Source organism: Lontra canadensis, unplaced genomic scaffold (genome assembly GCF_010015895.1).
Source record: "Lontra canadensis isolate GAN:19392208 unplaced genomic scaffold, GSC_riverotter_1.0 scaffold101, whole genome shotgun sequence".
In the NCBI taxonomy this organism is placed as follows: domain Eukaryota; kingdom Metazoa; phylum Chordata; class Mammalia; order Carnivora; family Mustelidae; genus Lontra; species Lontra canadensis.
Genome location: NW_022631095.1, coordinates 7,218,073 through 7,238,087, shown reverse-complemented (window position 1 = coordinate 7,238,087; position 20,015 = coordinate 7,218,073). Strand labels below are relative to the sequence as shown.

Below are 20,015 nucleotides of genomic sequence, written 5' to 3'. Positions count from 1 at the left end.
CACACAAGTTTCTCCCTGTCCCAATCCTCTGTATGATGAAGTTATATTTGTCTTCAAATGTAGGCTTAAATATCACTTACTTCATGAATTCTTCCACAATATTCCTTTCTCTTCCCGAGGCTTAGTTAAGTGTTTCCATACCATACCTTTAGTAGCACATATCAAATTGCATTCAGATTGTATTTTTGTTTTGTTTTGTTTTCTTTTTTTTTCTCTGTCTTCAGACAGAGTATAAGCTTCTTTAGGGACTATATCCTGCTCACAATCATGTCACTAGTGTATAGCACTTTGAAAAGCCGGCACAGTCCTAATCTAATAGATGTATTCACTATGGATTTTCTTCCTAGTATGGCCCTCTGTATTGGAATGGTAGTTTATTTGCCAAAGTTCAGCTGATAATGGATGCGTGGGTTACTTTTAAGTGTCCATCCAGAAATAATGAAATGGTTGGAATGTTGACATTTTCATGGTTTATGGGAATAATAAGGAAGAATAATTGAAAATGAGTCCATGTTAGAAAATCTCAAAAAGTTAGTTACTTTAATTATAGAAGATGATTAGAGATAGTTTCATATTTCAGTAAAACAGTAGCTAGAGCCAGGGAAGTATAGTAAGAGAGAGAAAGTAACCATTAGTTCTTACCATAGCAGGAGATTAAAGAAAAAGAGAATAAGCTATTGCATAGTTGCTATGTAGTAACCACAAGTAAGCTGAATCTGGTTGAGGATATAAAGTTAACTAGTCATTTCTGGCTGAATGATCACTGAAGTAAGCTGGCTTAGTATGTGAGCTAACCCATTTCCTACCTCTTTGATGTGTGATGCTTGGATTGAGAAATGATTATTCTCTTCAATATAGATAAAAAAGCAATGCTTTGTAACGACATATTTTTTAATAGAGGAATAGTCATGAGAGGGTTATAAACACACAGGCAGGATTATAAACTTTAGAGGCATCAGATATTTATTAACTCTTTAATTTCTTATAGCAGTCACTGAAAACCTTTGTTATCAGATAAGCCTCTTTGGTTGGGATGGATGTGGGGAAGGAGGCTGAATGAATGGAAACTGAGGATTCAGAGCTCTTTCTCAGTATAATTTAAGCTATGCCTCTAATGATTTTTTTTTCACTTTTAATGAGGAAATACTAACTGAATTGTTCCACATGGGTAAAAATCATTAGGTTATTTCATAGTTGAGAAGTGTTGATGAAAAACTTAAACATAAATGATAAGCATCTGATAATGGAATGAGCACCTAAATATTACATTATTTAAATGAGAGAGGGGTTTTGCGTGTGTATGGTGTGTATATGTTTATAATAAAGGGAAGGTGGGCTTTAAAGGAGTGAGCTGTCAATCATTATGAACTCTTTAGAAGATTTACTTGATTAATTTATCAAGGGAGTAAAGACCCTGTGTCCCCTCTTAGGGAATACTATCCCCATCCCCAACCACCCACCCCCGACACCCACCCCGCCCCTTGCTACCCCTTTAGGAGTCAAGATACTAGAAGTCATGATGTGGTAGGGAGCAGCGATAGAGGATCTGCCCACCTGAGAAAAATGGAAGGAACCCAGTATAGAACAATTACTGGAAGGCTTTGGACAGGAATCTTTAATGCTGAGAAATTTATATGGAGTGAAAAAGCACGAAAAAAAAAAGAATCGTGGGCAATCTAACTTTGGAGCTCTAATACAAACTGATGCTAAAAATTCAAAGTTCACAAAGTCATTCCCTGGTCAATATTTAGCCCTTTTTCTTTGGTAGCTGGATGAGTCAAACTCAATCCAATTCACTTAACTGAGGGAGAGGGCGACAAGATAGGAAAAGCTGTAACTTGGAAAAGCATCTTTCTTTGCATTGCCTCTGTCAAATGCTGACAGCAAGAGCATTTTTCTCGCTTCCCAGGTTCACTCTGGGATGGGGTGGGTGGAAATCCTGTGGCTCGGTATTCAATGAAATGGTTTTGCCAAAGACAGCTATGCCCTTTACAGAGATTTTAGAGAAAATGAAAAAGTAAGCCAAGAGAATAGGATTTCTGCTGGGGAAACAGCTGTGCTATGTGAAATTTAATTTCAAAGGGTTGTTTCCTGCAGAGACAAAGCTAGCTGAAAGGACCAATGTGGGCCTAGCATGTACACACATGCTGCTTTGGCAGAGGCCAAAATTGTTGACTTATAAATTAGAAGCTGTGCTAGCTCTATAGAGAAATAAAGACAATACAAGGTATCTGACCATGTAAGAGCATGGATAATCTAATATCAATGACAGTCTCCATTTCTCCTGTTGTTTTCTGACTCAAAGTAATATGTAAATTTTAAGAGGATACTGCAAATTCTTTGTAATCTTTGGATTTCAGCTAACTCCACAACTTTTTCTGCAAAGGTGACTTATTGACAAAGAGAACTCTGGTCCAAGGTGAAGCATTCCAAGCTCTAATATTCCTTCCTAATCTAGTACAAAAGGAAGAAAATAAAAGGGTTTGTGTAAAATATGGTCCTTCCCAATGTAGACATCTAGAAAAAAGCTCCAATAAAGAATAGAACAGAAGAGAATTATAAAAGTGTTCCTTACAAAGCTGCTCTTGTAATATGTAAAATGTTGATACAGAATATAATAAAATGCACTCAAAGTCCTTCTTTGGACTGGGAAGACTCCTAAGGATGGGTGGTTTTTAAAGCAAATTATTCTTTCCATTTTATTATATAGAGCATTATTATAAAACTTGAAATGTTTAAAATAAAAATAAGTTAAATATATTTCCCATTAGTGGTATCTCCATTCCAAAGCATTTTATTATATCAATGGTGCAAGTGTGGGTGCCACGATATAGGGGATGCTATCTCATTCAGTACTGTAGATGGCATATCAAAGGAAGGACTCTTTCCCAGAGAAACACACTTGTGAAACGACAGCTATAGAAGAATATTAAACGTGTAAGGGCATGTGTTTATACACTAAAAATAAAATGTTCAAAATGAATGGGAACTTTCTCTTCAAATATCCAAACACCAATAAGTAATCTGGTGAGAAGAGGCTGTGATGAGACAGATATTGTCGTAAATAACTGTTGGGAATGAATATTGGTTTTTGGCCTCTTCAGAAGGAATTTAGAATTATGTCCCAATAATTTTAAGCAGTTCCTATCCTGTCCCTGTGACCTATGACAGTACCAGGAATCTATCTTCAGGATATAAATAGATATGTGCACAAATACACGCACCATTATTTATAACTGAAAAGCAACCAAAATGAGGGTATGTCTGAAAATGGGAAAAAGATGAAGTTATGGTAAACCTATTTAATGGAAAATATAGGCAATTAAAAATGAATGCTTTTATAAACTTTACTAAGGAGAGAGGAAAAAAATAAAACCATATGACTCTTATCATATCATAGTCACCAGATACCAGGTTAATGAAAAAATATGCTTCTGAAAAAATTTAAATTTAAGAATGCTTATGATACTAAGTAAAGTGAAAAGAAAAAGATGCCAAAACTATTTATTATAGTCCAAGTAGATTTAAAAATATTTTCCTAGGAGTGCTGTCAGCAAGATGGCAAAATAAAAAGTCTCAGTTCCTGTTCCCCCAAAGAAACACAATTTAGCCATAATATATGCATCAAAATGCCTTTATGAAAATGTTAGAATGCAGTTAAGAGGCTGCAGTGTTATGAGAAAAAAAGCCAAGAAGAACCACATTGAAATGGATAAGAACAATAATTTCACTTTATATATTAGCCCCTCACTGAAACTACCACAGGTCAGCACCACAAGAAAATACCCTACCCCTTAACCAGTCCCTCCGGGTAAAGTTAAGAGTGGAGAATGCCTCTAATGTTCTGGCTTTTTGGAAGGTTGCTGAAGGAATGGTTTCTGTCATGCCTCACTCAGAATTCTGAGTGAATCAGCATAGATTGGCTACCTGGAGGTTGCTGAAATTAAAGGAAAGTGGTGGATGGCTTACTGCAGCCGGCACAGCTTGGTAAGATTGGGAGAAAAGTGCAAAACCTAAGGCTTCTCTCTAAAGAGAGAGATACAAGGATGGAGTGTATCTGGCATTCTTATCAGAGGGCTGCCCAAGGGAAACGGTAATTTTCTTGACTGACTTGGGGCATTGCTGGGAACTGACATACTCTGGATGCCTGGTTGTCACAAAGAAGAAGAGAGAGCTATGGCTTCCTGCTGTAAAACCAGAGTAGTTGCACTGCTACAAATAAACAAGCGAAAATTACAAGCTCTTGAAAAAGAATGTAAGATTGTCTACCTAAGAAACTGCATGCAGAGGCACAGAAAAGTTCCATCACTCAAAACAAGTTTCAAAGATCTTCGAAAATTAGCCAAGCAGATTGGCAAGGGCCTTCCCTATATGAAAATGGTCCGTAAAGACTGAGAGGGGTAACTTTAAATGTGCAGATCCCAATACAAAATTATCAGACAAATGAAGAAACAAGTAGATAAGGCCTGATCAGAAAATCAAAATAAACCTCCAGAAACTGACCCCAAATAAGGAGAGGTATGTAAGTTATCTGATAAAAATTTTGAAGTAACCATTATAAAGATGCTCAATGTGCTCAAGAAAATGATGTGTGCACAACATGAGAATATTAACAAAGAGATAAAAAATTTTATATTAAACAGAAATTTTGGAGCTAAATAATAGGGTAACTGAACTAAAAAAAAAAATCACTAGATGGGTTCAATAGCAGACTTGAGCAAGAAGAAAGGACAAACTTGAAAACAGGCAACTTGAAATTATTCAGTCAAAGAAACGCAAAGGAAAAGAAAAGAATGAAAAAGAGTAAAGAAAGCCTAATAGACCAACAGGACACCATCCACTGGACCAAAACACGTATCCTCAGAATCCCAGAAGGAGAAGAGAGATAGGGGTAGAAAGCTTAGAGAGTAATAATGGCCAAAAACTTCCCAAATCAGGAAAGAAATGGACATCTAGATCCAAGAAGCCCCAAAGTCTCAAATCTAGTTGAACTCACTGACAACTACACCAAGACACATTATAATCAAATTTTCAAAAGTCAAAGATGAAGAGAATTTTGCAAGTAGCAAGAGTGACTCGTAATTTACATGGATCCCTTAAGACTCAAAAAATTTCTAAGCAAAAACCTTGCAGGTCATGAGAAAATAGGATGATATATCCAGAATGGTGGGAAACAAACAACCTATAAACCAAAGGTACTATATACAACAAATTAGTCCTTTAAAAAATTAAGGGAGAAAAAGATTTTCCCTCATAAACAAAAACTGAAGGAATTTGTTACACCTAGACCTGACATACTTGAAGTGTAATGAAAACAAAATAAGAATCTGAAATGAAAGGATATCAAACTGCAACATGAAAGCATATGAAGTATAGATCTCACTGGTAAAGACATATATATAGACAAATACAGAGTAATGAAATACTGTAGCAGTGGTATGCAAATCACATATAATTATATTACACTTGAAAGAGAAATATATCAAGAGTAACTATAAACACAAAAATTTGTTAAAAGAATGATGACATCAGTATCATAAATTGTGCATGTTGTGGTAGGCAGTGAAAGTGTTTTTGTATGTGATTGAAAATGTTAAGTTGTTGTCAGCTTAAAAGAGACTGTTAGAACCATATACATAAAATATTTTATGTAAGCCTCATGGTAACCACAAAGAAAATATGTACAAAAGATATACAAAAGACAATGAGAAAGGGATAAAAACATGTTTCTACAAAATGTCAATAAAATGCACAGGAAGACGGCACCTGGGTGGCTCAGTCCTTAAGCGTCTGCCTTTGAGTCAGGTCATGATCCCAGTGTCCTGGGATCAAGCACCACATTAGGCTCCCGGCTCTGCAGGAAGCCTGCTTCTCCCTCTTCTGCTCCCCCTGCTTGTGTTCCCTCTCTCACTGTCTCTCTCTCTGCCAAAAAAAAAAAAAAAAAAAAAAAAAAAAAAAGCAAGCACAGGAAGACACTGAAAGAGGAAAAAAGTGTCAAAAGGCTACAAAAAGATAACAATTTACAAAATGCTAATATTAAGTCCTTCACTATTAATAATTAAATGTAAATGGATTAGACTCTCCCACCAAAATACAGAGCGTCTCAATGGATAATAAAACAACACCCAACTATAAGCTGTCTATAAGACGCTCACTTTATATTTAAAGGTGTATTTCTGTTAGAGTAGAAATAAATGAAATAGAAACCAGAAAAATTGCAAAAAAAAAAAAATCAATAAAACTAAGAATTGTTTGTTTTTATTTAAAGTAGGCTCCATGCTCAGTGTGGAGCCCAACATGGGGCTTGAACCCATGAGCCTGAGATCAAGAGTGGGATGCTTAATCAACTGAACTACCCAGGCACCCCAAGAATTTGTTTTTTGAAAAGATTAATAAAATGGACAGTCCTTTAACTACACTACAAATAAATAAAATCAGAAATGAAAACAGACAGAATACAACTGATGCCACAAAACTAAAAGCATTATAAGAAACAACTATGAACAAGTTGGACAACCTAGAAGAAAGAGGTAAATTCCTAGAGAAATAAAATCTGCCAAGACTGAATTATGTAATTATAGAAAATCAAAACAGATCTATAACTAGTAAGCAGAGTAAATCAGCAATCAAAACCCTCCCCATGATGCAGAAACAATGAATCTTGGAACACTGAAAAAATAAAATAAAGTTTACATTAAAAAAAAAAACAATAAAAACAAACAAAAGACCCTCCCCAATGGAAAAAAGTCTAGGACCGGCTTACCCATAATTAAAGACGAGATTTATTTATTTATTTATTTATTTATTTTAAAAGATTTTATTTATTTATTTGCGCATGTGCACGCAATAGAGAGAAAGTGTGAGCCAGAGACCAAACACGACCATGGTGGAGGGGCAAAGAGAGAGGGAGAAGCAGACTCCCTACTGAGCAGGGACCTTGATGCAGGACTTGATCCTAGGACCCTGGATTCACAACCTGAGCTGAAGGCAGATGCTTAACCAACTGAGCCACCAAGGTACACTAAAGAACAGTTTTAAAGAAGAATTAATATCAATTCTTCTCACGTTCTTCCAAAAATCGAAGAGGATGGAATAGTTTTTGTTTTTGTTTTTTTAAAGATTTTATTTATTTATTTGACAGACAGAGATGACAGGCAGGCAGAGAGAAAGAGGGGGGAAGCAGGCTCCCTGCTGAGCAGAGAGCCTGATGCGGGGCTCGATCCCAGGAACCCGGGATCATGACCTGAGCTGAAGGTAAAGGCTTTAACCCACTGAGCCACCTGGGCGCCCCAGGAGGGAACAGTTTTAACTCATTTTATGAGACCAACATTATCCTGATAACAAAACCAGAAAAAGATACACAGGAAAACTACAGGTCAATATTCCTGAAGAGTATAGACGCAAAAATCCTCAACAAAATACCAGCAAACCAAATCCAATACTACATCAAAAGGAGTACACACTGTGACCATGTGAGATCTATTCCTAGGATGTAAAGATAATTCCATATATGAAAATCAATTAATGTGATAATCATATTAACAGAAAAAAGGTTATAAGCCAAATGATTATCTCAATAGATGCAGAAAAAGCATTTAATAAACATTCAAGACTTTCTAATGATAATATTAAACAAAGAATAAAAGGAAATTACCTTACTATAATAAAAGTCATATATGAAAAGCTCACAGCTTACATTATATTCAATGGTGAAAAACTGAATGTTTTTCTTCTAAGAAAAGAAATAAGAAGCTCATTTTCACCTCTTCTGTTCAATATAGTACTGAAGTCCTACCTGGAACGGGTGAGAAAAAGAACTAAAAGGCTTCCAAACTGGAAAGGAAAAAGTAACTCATCCGTTCACAGATTTCATGACCTTATAAATAGGAAACTCTAAAGATTCCACAAAACAAAACAAACACCTGTTAGAACTAAGAAACCTATTTAGCAACATTGCAGGATACAAAATTGACATGTAAAAATCAGTTGCATTTCTATATACCAATAATGAACAATCCTGAAAGGAAATTAAGAAAACACTTCCACTTACAATAGCATCAAAAAATAACTAACTAACTAACTAACTAACTAAATAAATAAATAAATAAAATACTCAGGAAGAAAACTTAATGGAGGGGAAAACCTTATACACTGAAAAATACAAAACATTGTTAAAAGAAATTCAAGACACAAATAAATGGAAAGGCATCTCATGTTCATGGATTTGAAGACAATACTGTTAAAACGTTCATATTCCTGAGGGGAGGAGTCAGGATGGCAGAGAAGTAGGCTGAGACGACATCAGGTAGCAGGAGATCAGCTAGATAGCTTATCAAACCATTGCGAACACCTACAAATCCAACAGGAGATCGAAGAGAAGAAGAGCAACAATTCTAGAAACAGAAAATCGACCACTTTCTGAAAGGTAGGACCGGAGGAGAAGTGAATCCAAAGTGACGGGAAGATAGACCGCGGGGGGAGGGGCCAGCTCCTGGCAAGCGGCAGAACAACGGAGCACAAAATCAGGACTTTTAAAAGTCTGCTCCACTGAGGGACATCGCTCCAGAGGCTAAACTGGGGTGAAGCCCACGTGGGAACAGCATGGCCCCAGGTCCTGCGGGGTGACAGAAGGATCGGGGGTGTCTGAGTGTTGCAGAACTTGTAGGTATTAGAGCACGGAAGCCAGCTACAGAGACAGAGCCGAGGAGTGAGCTCTCAACTTGGGGTTACCTTGAACTGTGATCCGTGGCACAGGCCACTGCTCTGTGAGAGGGGTCCCCAGAGATCTGGGGAGACCACCCCTGAAAGAGCTCAGGGATCTGCGGGATTCGGAGACTCCAGGCAGAGCTGTGTGCCAGAGACAGAGACGCTTGGTCACAGGCTGGGTGAGCTCAGAGTGCAGCCAGAGGCCAGGGAGACAGGAGTGATTGAGCGCTTTTCTCTGAGGCTTCGCTGAGGAGTGGGGCCGTGAGCCCCCTCTCCTCTGGGCCGCAGATAGGGAGGTCGCCATTTTCATTCCCGTCCTCCAGAACTCTACGGAAAGCGTTCAGGGAACAAAAATTCCCGAAAGCGAACTGGAACAGATTACTTAGCCTGGCCCCTGGGTAAGGGCAGTGCAATTCCGCCTCAGGCAAAGACACTTGAGAATCACTACAACAGGCCCCTACCCCAGAAGATCAACAAGAAATTCAGCCAAGACCAAATTCACTTACCAAGGAGAACAGCAGAATTCCAGAGGAGGAGGAAGCAAAGCATGGAAGTCATGGCTTTCTCCCCATGATTCTTTAGTCTTGCAAAGTTAATTTTTTTTAATTTTATTTTTTTTTCTTCTGCTAAATTTTTTTCTAACTTTTATCCTTTCCTCTTTTAAGGTTTTTATAACTACTTTATCTTAACAATAACTTTCATAAAAAAAAATCTTTTTTGAAACTTCATTGTTATAGTCCTATTTTATCCTTCATTGTATCTAACTTTATTTTTTGTATACACATAGGGTTTTTTCTTCTAAAAAATTTGGGGTACAACTTTATCTAATAGATCAAAATAAACCCTAAATCTAGCACCAGGCTTTTTCTAGTCTCCAGCCTGAGCAAATTCCCTCCACTTTCTTTTTCTTTATTCTCCCAACCAACTTACCTTATCAACTCCTTTTTTAGAAATTAAAAAAAATTTTTTTTTCATCTTTATAGTCATATTCCATCCCTTCATTGTGTTTACTCTTATATATGTCTTTCATCTTTAAAATTTTGGGATGCAGTTTCTTCTAAGAGACCAAAATACTCCAAAAATTAAGTGGGTGACCCTGTTCTAGTCAACAGTCTAATATATATATATATATTTTTTTTCCTTTTTATATTGTTTCTTTATTTGTTTTCTTATTTTAATTCTTTTCTGCTGAACTTTCTATTACCCCTCTCTCCCCCCCCCACGATTTGGGGTGTCTTCTGATTTGATTAAAGCACATTTTCCTGGGGTGTTTGCCACCCTTTTAGTATTTTATTTGCTCCTTCATATATTCTTATCTGGATAAAATGACAAGGCGGAAAAACTCACCACAAAACAAAACAAAACAAAAAAACAAAAAAAAACAAGAGGCAGTACTGAAGGCTAGGGACCTAATCAATACGGACATTGGTAATATGTCAGATCTAGAGTTCAGAATGATGATTCTCAAGGTGCTAGCAGGGCTCAAAAAAGGCATGGAAGATATAAGAGAAACCTGTCTGGAGAAATAAAATCCCTTTCTGGAGAAATAAAAGAACTAAATTCTAACCAAGTTGAAATAATAAAAGCTATTAATGAGGTGCAATAAAAAATGGAGGCTCTTACTGCTAGGATAAATGAGGCAGAAGAAAGAATTAGTGATATAGAAGACCAAATGACAGAGCATAAAGAAGCTGAGCAAAAGAGAGACAAACAACTATTGGACTACGAGGGGAGAATTCAAGAGGTAAGTGAGACCATAAGACGAAACAACATTAGAAATATTGGGATTCCAGAAGAAGAAGAAAGAGAGAGGGGAGCAGAAGGTACACTGGAGAGAATTATTGTAGAGAATTTCCCTAATTTGGCAAAGGGAACAAGCATCAAAATCCAGGAGGCGCAGAGAACCCCCCTCAAAATCAATAAGAATAGGTCCACACCCTGTCATCTAACAGTAAAATTTACAAGTCTTAGCGAAAAAGAGAAAATCCTGAAAGCAGGCTAGGACAAGAAGTCTGTAACATACAATGGTAAAAATATTAGATTGGCAGCGGACTTATCCACAGAGACCCGGCAGGCCAGAATGAACTCGCATGATATATTCAGAGCACTAAATGAGAAAAGCATGCAGCCAAGAATACTATATCCAGCTAGGCTATTATTGAAAATAGAAGGAGAGATTAAAAAGTTTCCAGGACAAATAAAAACTGAAAGAATTTGCAAACACCAAACCAGCTCTACAGGAAATATTGAAAGAGGTCCTCTAAGCAAAGAGAGACCCTAAAAGTAGTAGATCAGAAAGGAACAGAGATGATATACAGTAACAGTCACCTTACAGGCAATACAAGGGCACTAAGTTCTTATCTCTCAATAGTTACCCTGAATGTAAATGGGCTAAATGACCCAATCAAAAGACACAAGGTACAGAATGGATAAAAAAACAAAACCCATCAATATGCTGCCTCCAAGAAACTCACTTTAGACCCAAAGACACCTCCAGATTTAAAGTGAGGGAGTGGAAAACAATTTACCTCGCTAATGGACATCAAAAGAAAGCTGGGATGGCAATCCTTCTATCAGATCAATTGGATTTTAAGCCAAAGACTATAATAAGAGATAAGGAAGGACACTATAGCATTCTCAAAGGGTCTGTCCAACAAGAAGATCTAACAATTTTAAACATCTATGCTCCTAACATGGGAGCAGACAACTATATAAACCAATTAATAACAAAATCAAACACATTGACAATAATACAATAATAGTAGGGGACTTTAACACTCCCCTCACTGAAATGGACAGATCATCCAAATAAAAGTTCACCAAGGAAATAAAGGCCTTAAATGACACACTGGACCAGATGGACATTACGGATATATTCAGAACATTCCATCCCAAAGAGAAGGAATACACATTCTTCTCTAGTGCACATGGAACATTCTCCAGAATAGATCACATCCTGGGTCATAAATCAGGTCTCAACTGGTATCAAAAGATTGGGATAATTCCCTGCATATTTTCAGACCACAATGCTCTGAAGCTAGAACTCAATCACAAGAGGAAATTTGGAAAGAACCCATATACATGGAGACTAAACAGCATCCTTCTAAAGAATGAATGGGTCACCAGAAAAATTAAAGAAGAATTGAAAAAATTCATGGAAACAAATGATAATGAACACAACAGTTCAAAATCTGTGGGACACAAAAAAGGCAGTCCTGAGAGGAAAATATATAGCAGTACAAGCCTTTTTCAAGAAACAAGAAAGGTCTCAAATACACAACCTAACCCTACACCTAAAGGAGCTAGAGAAAGAACAACACAGAAAGCCTAAACCCAGCAGAACAAGAGAAATAATAAAGATCAGAGCAGAAATCAATGAAATAGAAACCACAAAAAAAAAAAAAAACAAAAAACAACCACAATAGAACAAGTCAACAAAACTAGGAGCTGGTTCTTTGAAAGAATTAATAAGATTGATAAACCCCTGGCCAGACTTATCAAAAAGAAAAGAGAAAGGACCCAAATAAATAAAATCATGAATGAAAGAGGAGTGATCACAACCAACACCAAAGAAATACAAACAATTATAAGAACACATTATGAGCAACTCTACACCAAAAAAATCTGACGATCTGGAAGAAATGGATGCATTCCTAGAGACATATAGACCACCACAACTGAACCAGGAAGAAAGAAAACCTGAACAGACCCATAACCAGTAAAGAGATTGAAACAGTCATCAAAAATCTCCAAACAAAAGCCCAGGGCCAGACGGCTTCCCAGGGGAATTCTACCAAACATTTAAAGAAGAATTAATTCCTATTCTCCTGAAACTGTTCCAAAAAAGAGAAATGGAAGGAAAACTTCCATACTCATTTTATGAGGCCAGCATCACCTTGATCCCAAAACCAGACAAGGATCCCATCAAAAAAGAGAACTACAGACCAATATCCTTGATGAACACAGATGCAAAAATTCTCACCAAAATACTAGCCAATAGGACCCAACAGTACATTAAAAGGATTATTCACCATGACCAAGTGGGATTTATTCCAGGGCTACAAGTTTGGTTCAACATCCGCAAATCAATCAATGTGATACATTAATAAAGGAAAGAACAAGAACTATATGATACTCTCAATAGATACTGAAAAAGCATTTGAGAAAGTACAGTATCCTTTCCTGATCAAAACTCTGCAAAGTGTAGGGATAGAGGGGACATACCTCAATATCATCAAAGCCATCTATGAAAAACCCACCGCAAATATTCTCAATGGAGAAAAACTGAGAGCATTTCCGCTAAGGTCAGGAACATGGCAGGGATGCCCATCATCACCACTGTTATTCAACATAGTACTAGAAGTCCTAGCCTCAGGCATCAGACAACAAAAAGAAATTAAAGGCATCCAAATGGGCAAAGAAGAAGTCAAACTCTCACTCTTTGAAGATGGTATGATACTTTATGTGGAAAACCCAAAAGACTCCACTCCAAATCTGATAGAACTTGTACAGGAATTCAGTAAAGTGTCAGGATATAAAATCAATGCACAGAAATCAGTTGCATTTCTTTACACCAACAACAAGACAGAAGAAAGATAAATTGCACCCCAAACTATAATACCTACGAATAAACCTAACCAAAGACACAAAGAATCTGTACTCAGAAAACTACAAAGTACTCATGAAAGAAATTAAGGAAGACACAAAGAAATGGAAAAATGTTACATGCTCCTGGATTGGAAGAAAATATTGTGAAAATGTCTACAATTTACACAAAGCAATCTACACATTTAATGCAATCCCTATCAAAATCCCATCCGTTTTTTTCAAAGAAATGGAACAAAGAATCCTAAAATTTATATGGAACCAGAAAAGACCGCGAATAGCCAAAGGAATATTGAAAAAGAAAGCCAGTGTTGGTGGGATCACAATTCTGGACTTCAAGCTCTATTACAAAGCTGTCATCATCAAGACAGTATGGTACTGGCACAAAAGCAGACAGATAGATCAATGGAACAGAATAGAGAGCCCAGAAATAGACCCTCAACTCTATGGTCAACTAATCTTCGACAAAGCAGGAAAGAATGTCCAATGGAAAAAAGACAGTCTCTTCAACAAATGGTGTTGGGAAAATTGGACAGTCATATGCAGAAAAATGAAACTGGACCATTTCCTTACACCACACACGAAAATAGACTCGAAATGGATGAAGGACCTCAATGTGAGAAAGGAATCCATCAAAATCCTTTAGGAGAACATAGGCAGCAACCTCTTCCACCTCAGCCACAGCAACTTCTTCCTAGGAACATCGTCAAAGGCAAGGGAAGCAAGGGCAAAAATGAACTATTGGGACTTCATCAAGATCAAAAGCTTTTGCACAGCAAAGGAAACAGGTAACAAAACCAAAAGACAACTGACAGAATGGGAGAAGATATTTGCAAACAATATATCAGATAAAGGGCTAGTATCCAAAATCGATAAAGAGCTTAGCAAACTCGACACCCAAAGAACAAATAATCCAATCAAGAAATGGGCAGAGGACATGAACGGACATTTCTGCAATGAAGACATCCAGACGGCCAACAGACACATGAAAAAGTGCTTCACATCACTCAGCATCAGGGAAATAATAATCAAAACCACAATGAGATATCACCTCACACCAGTCAGAATGGCTAAAATTAATAAGTCAGGAAATGACAGATGCTGGCGAGGATGCAGAGAAAGGGAATCCTCCTACACTGTTGTTGGGAACGCAAGCTGGTGCAACCACTCTGGAAAACAGCATGGAGGTTCCTCAAGAAGTTGAAAATAGAGCTACCTTATGACCCAGCAATTGCACGTATTTACCCTAAAGATACAAACGTAGTGATCCGAAGGGGCATGTGCACTCGAATGTTTACAGCAGCAATGTCCACAATAGCCAAACTATGGAAAGAACCTAGATGTCCATCAACAGATGAATGGATAAAGAAGATGTGGTGTATATATACAATGGAATACTATGCAGCCATCAAAAGAAATGAAATCCTGCCATTTGCGACAACATGGATGGAACTAGAGGGTATTATGTTTATCAAAATAAGTCAATAGGAGAAAGACAACTATCATATGCTCTCTCTGATATGAGGAAGTGAAGAGGCAACATGGGGGGTTTGGGGGACAGGAAAAGAATAAATGAAACAAGATGGGATTGGGAGGGAAACAAACCGTAAGAGACTCTTAATATCACAAAACAAACTGGGGGGACCCAGTGTAGGGGGGTAGGGAAAGGGTGGTGGGGCTATGGACATCAGGGAGGGTATATGTTATGGTGAGTGCTGTGAAGTGTGCAAACCTGGTGATTCACAGATCTGTACCCCTGGGGTTAATAATACCTTATATGTTTGTAAAAAATAAAAAAATTAAAAAAAAATGTTTATATTCCTCAAAGTCACCTACAGATTCAATATACTTATCAAAATCCCAATGGCATTTTTTAATAGAAATAGAAAACCCACCCTGAGATTCATATGGAACTAGAAAGGACCCTGAATAGTCAGAACAATCTTGAGAAAGAACAAATTTAGAGGCCTCACATTTCCTGAATTCAAAATATATTACAAAGCTACAGTAATTAAAACATTATAGTATTGGCATAAGGACAGACATACAGACAAACTTAACAGAGAAGAGAACCCAAAAATAATCCTATGTGTATGCAGTAAACTGATTTCCAGCAGAGTGCCAACAGTACACAAGGGGGAAAAGATAATTCCTTTTTCAAATAGTACTAGGAAAATGGGTATCCGCATATGAAAGAATGACATTTCATCTTATACCCTAAACAAAAGTTAACTCAGAATAGATTAAAGGCTCAAATGTAGACTTGACACTATAAAACTAGAAGAAAACAGCTGAAAAGTTTGTTGGCATTGACACTGGCAATGATTTCTCGAATGTGATTCCAAAAGCACAGGCAATAGAAGCAAAAATAAACAAGTGCGACTACACAAAAATAAAAATCTTCTGTACAGCAAAGAAAACAAGGGATTGAAAAGGCCACCTATAGAATGGGAGGAAATATCTGAAAACCATATATACAATAAGGGGTTAACATCAAAATATGTAAGAAAGTCCTATAACTCAATAGCAAAAAACAAAACAAAAGAAAAACAACAAATCATCTGAATAAATTATGGGCAAAGGACTTGGAGAGACATTTCTACAAACACAACATTCATATGGCCAACTGGTATGTGAAAAGATGCTTGACATCACAAATCATCATGAAAATGTAAATCAAAACAAATGAGATATCGCCTCATACCTATTAGGATGGCCATTATTAAAAACAAAAAGAAACAAAAAAACAGAGGATAAGAAGTGCTAACATGCATGTGGAGAAATTAGAACTCCTGTGCATTGTTGGTGGGAACTGAAAATAATTCAGCCACTATGGAAAACAGTATAGATGTTCTTTACAAAATAAATAGAACTACCATATGATCCAGTGATCTCACTTCTGTGTTACCTTTATCAGTGGTAATTGAATCAGGATATCAAAAAGAGATTTGCATTCCATGTTTACTTCAGCATTATTTACAATGACCAAGAGGTGGAAACAACATAAAGATCTATGCATGAATGAATGAAGAAAGAAAATGAAGTAAAAAATAGACTATTATTTAGCCATTAAAAAAAGAAGGGAATTCTGTCATAGACTACAAAATATATGAACCTTCATCATATTATGTTAAATGAAATCAGCCAGTCACTGAAGGACAAATATACTATGCATTTCCACTTACACGAAATAGCCAAACTCAGAAACAGAGGGTGGAATAGTGGTTGCCAGGGGTTGGGGAGAGGGGTAGTGGGAGAATTGCTGTTTACTTGGTATTTGTCATGCAAGATGGAAAATTTCTAGAGATCTATTGTACAACACTGTGCTGACAGTTAATACTATCTACTGTGCACTTAAAAATTGAGGGTTATGTGTTTTTGATCACCTTAAAAAAATGACTTTTCCTATCAGTCATCATTGAGGGCAGTGTTGTTATTGCCTTGCTGTCTATTTGCCTGAATCCCAAGCAGCCCTTCACAGTTAGAGCTGGAATCCTGTTTGGCCCTGGGAAGGGGTGGACCACATTCCAGTCAACACACAAATTTCTCATATTTATACACACAGAGCTAGGGAGGTAGAAGCTCCAGGGATTACTTTTCAAAGGACAGAACATACAAACTTGATCCCAAATAGATTTCCAGATTCTGGGATTTAGAAGAAAGGATCCAGGCAGGAAATGGTCCGGTTAAAAACTTCCCCAGATAATTTGGATTATATTAAGTACCAAGGCTTCAGGACTTGACTGAAGTGTGTTTCTAGATTTAGGTAAGATTTAAATGAAGGCAAATAATTAAATAAAGATATTCTATTACACAGTATTAGTGAAAGCGATAAATGACGGATCTAACTAATCTATAGTATAAATAACCAAGAAACAAGCGCTGCCACAGGACCGTACCTACATAGACCATTTGCAGTCTGACTTATCAGCCTGTATTCAAAATTTCTAACTGAACACAAATGGAACACAGTTCTGATCACACACATTTATATTTATATTTAATATATACTATAACATATATCATCAAATATTTTGTGTATAAAATACTTTATATAATATATATAGTTACATACATATAATTTCTAAAATAATTTTTAACAGAAACAACAACAAAAAAATGAACAAGGAATTTAGACATAAATTAAGTAATTTTTTGGGTGTTCGATGTAGGCTCTTTGTACAAAGTAAATATTTTCTGGGTACCTTGTCAAATTATTTCATAAAGCTTTATGGGCTTCATTTTTAATTTATGTTTACCTTTTGCAAATAAAGGACTGTGCCTTTTAGTACAGCATAAAAAGTTTTCCATCCTCGCTTTCCTCTTGGAGCTAGAAAGGGGAAAAAAAATGGAAAATTTTATTTGACAAAAACAGCATTTTAGAAAGAATCAAAATGATCAACATGGTAATTGTGTTTCAATGTTCCTGATTTATTAACTTCCAAAATTAATAATGAGAACTAAAATTTTCTTGAGACTTTAACAAAAACAGGCAGTATTCCAAAAATGTCTTCCATGTACTATCTCACTTAATCCTCCCAATAATCCTGCAAGACAGGTACTATGACTCTTGTCTTTTTATAAAACTGAAGCACAGAAAGTAATCCACTTGTGGTCACACAACTAGGAAGAGAAGAGAACAAGAATCTGAACCCAGGAAGCATGGCTCTATAGACATGACTTAAGAATTGGGAAAGCAAAGAGGCATTTTGGAAGTATATATTAATCTAAGAGAAAGCTTAAAAGGCTCACGTACCAGATCATCTATAGCTTTTCAAAGTTTCTAGAAATCATTAAAATCTCAGAATATAAAAGAACTCCTCTTGGCATTTCCCCTCAACACCCACCAACTGGATTATAATTTTAGATATTATTATTCCTATGGCAACCTGTGGTAACTCAGTTGCAGATCTTGCCACACTGTAACAGTATTTTTGTTAAAATGTCACTTTTCAGGGGATTATGAATGAAGTGAGAGCAGGTACCCTTCATTTCTATAATTCACAGTACCTGGCACTGTGTAAGGCAGACATTAGGTACCCTCATAAAAATTCTCCAAGTTAATTTTCTTCCAGAAGTCCTTATATTATTTTTGTTTATATTTTCTTGGAGTAAAAAGTAGAATTTCTCAACTGATTTATGTATACTTTTATAGACTATCCTAAAACAAAAACACAGATTAGCAAAAACAATTTACTATCTAATCTTAATCCTAATTAAAATAATGTAACTGGAAAATGTTATTACCTGAGTGCCATTTTTCTTTTTCTTTTTTTTTTTTCTTTAAAGATTTTATTTACTTATTTGACAGAGAGAGAGACAGCAAGAGGGAACACAAGTAGGGGAAGTGGGAGAGGGAGAAGCAGGCTTCCTGCTGAGCAGGGAGCCCGATGCAGGGCTCTATCCCAGGACCCTGGGATCATGACCTGAGCTGAAAGCAGACGCTTAATGACTGAGCCACCCAGGCACCCCTGAATGCCATTTTTCTAAACATGTCTATCCAAATATGTAGAGAGGACCACTTGTTCATATTCCTCCATCAACCATTTGGCTGCCTTTATGTTGTCTTAACTTGGATACCTAATTAAATTAGGAAATGTATTTTCTTAAGAAAATCCTTTAAATCTCGTTTGACTGAAGACTCAAGAATCCTTAGGGTTGGGAATTGTGTGAATATCCACCTACATAACACAGGTACCCCTGCCAACATCATACTGATATATCCACCTGGCAAAAAAGGACTCAAAACATCCGCTCTGCAGGTTTCCAGGGGAAATTAAAAAAAAAAAAAAAAATCATCCCATCTGCTTTCACTATGCAAGGTTTAAAAGTATGTATTCAAAAATAAATGATCAACAACAGTACACCACCATCTCCTTTATAAAGAGAGCCACAGATCATTGTGTGTGTGTGTGTGTGTGTGTGTAACATAAATGTTGAATGTACTGTTAAATAGGTGTCAAAATTGATATGGTTGATGTGAGAATGGTGCACACCGAAGTGACCACAGGCTGCACGAGCCATAGCAGAGCAGGACCAAAGGCAGCATGGTGTGCTGAAGGTACCTGACTAGAAACAGAACAGCTGGTTTCTAGCCTTGTTTTAAAACCATCTCACCCAAAACCCCTGAGTAACTCCTGGCCAATCCACCAACTTTTCAAAACTTCAGATGCTTCATTTAAAAATATGGAAAATTTACCCAAGTTAAGGCAAATCACTAGCTAATGGTGGAAAGTAATTTAGAGAAATCCCTTTTCTTTCTTGTTTTTCTCTTATTTTTATTTACTTATTTAGTTTTTGCTTTTTCCCATCACCTTTAATCCCCATCCCCTATTTTACCCATTGCCCCCACCCAAATCATCTCTGGTAACCATCAGTTAGTTCCCTATATTTAAGAGTCTGTTTCTTCATTTCTTCCTTTTTTCCTTTGCTCATTTGTTTCTTAAATTCCACGTGTGAGTGAAATCATATGGTATTTCTCTTTCTCTGACTTATTTTGCTTAGCATCACGTTCTCTGATCCATCCATGTTGTTGCAAATGTCAAGGTTTCATTCTTTTTTCATGGATGAGTAATATTCCCTTGTGTGTATACACACACACACACACACACACACCATTTCTTTATCCCTTCCTCTACTGAAGGACACCTGGGCTGCTTCCATAATTTGGAAATTGTAAATAATGCTGCAATAAACGTGGAGAT

At 36.7% G+C, this 20,015-nt stretch overlaps 1 protein-coding gene across 4 annotated transcripts in view; it reads right to left on the bottom strand.

The window, feature by feature from the left end:
* Window positions 1–20,015, bottom strand: part of PSD3 (pleckstrin and Sec7 domain containing 3) — a 601,036-nt gene that overhangs the window by 75,506 nt on the left and 505,515 nt on the right. For all 4 annotated transcript variants that reach the window (XM_032838061.1, XM_032838062.1, XM_032838063.1 and 1 more), the window contains one exon: window positions 17,571–17,641. In XM_032838061.1, the coding sequence (XP_032693952.1) occupies window positions 17,571–17,641 (71 nt within the window). The remainder of the gene's footprint in view (window positions 1–17,570; window positions 17,642–20,015) is intronic.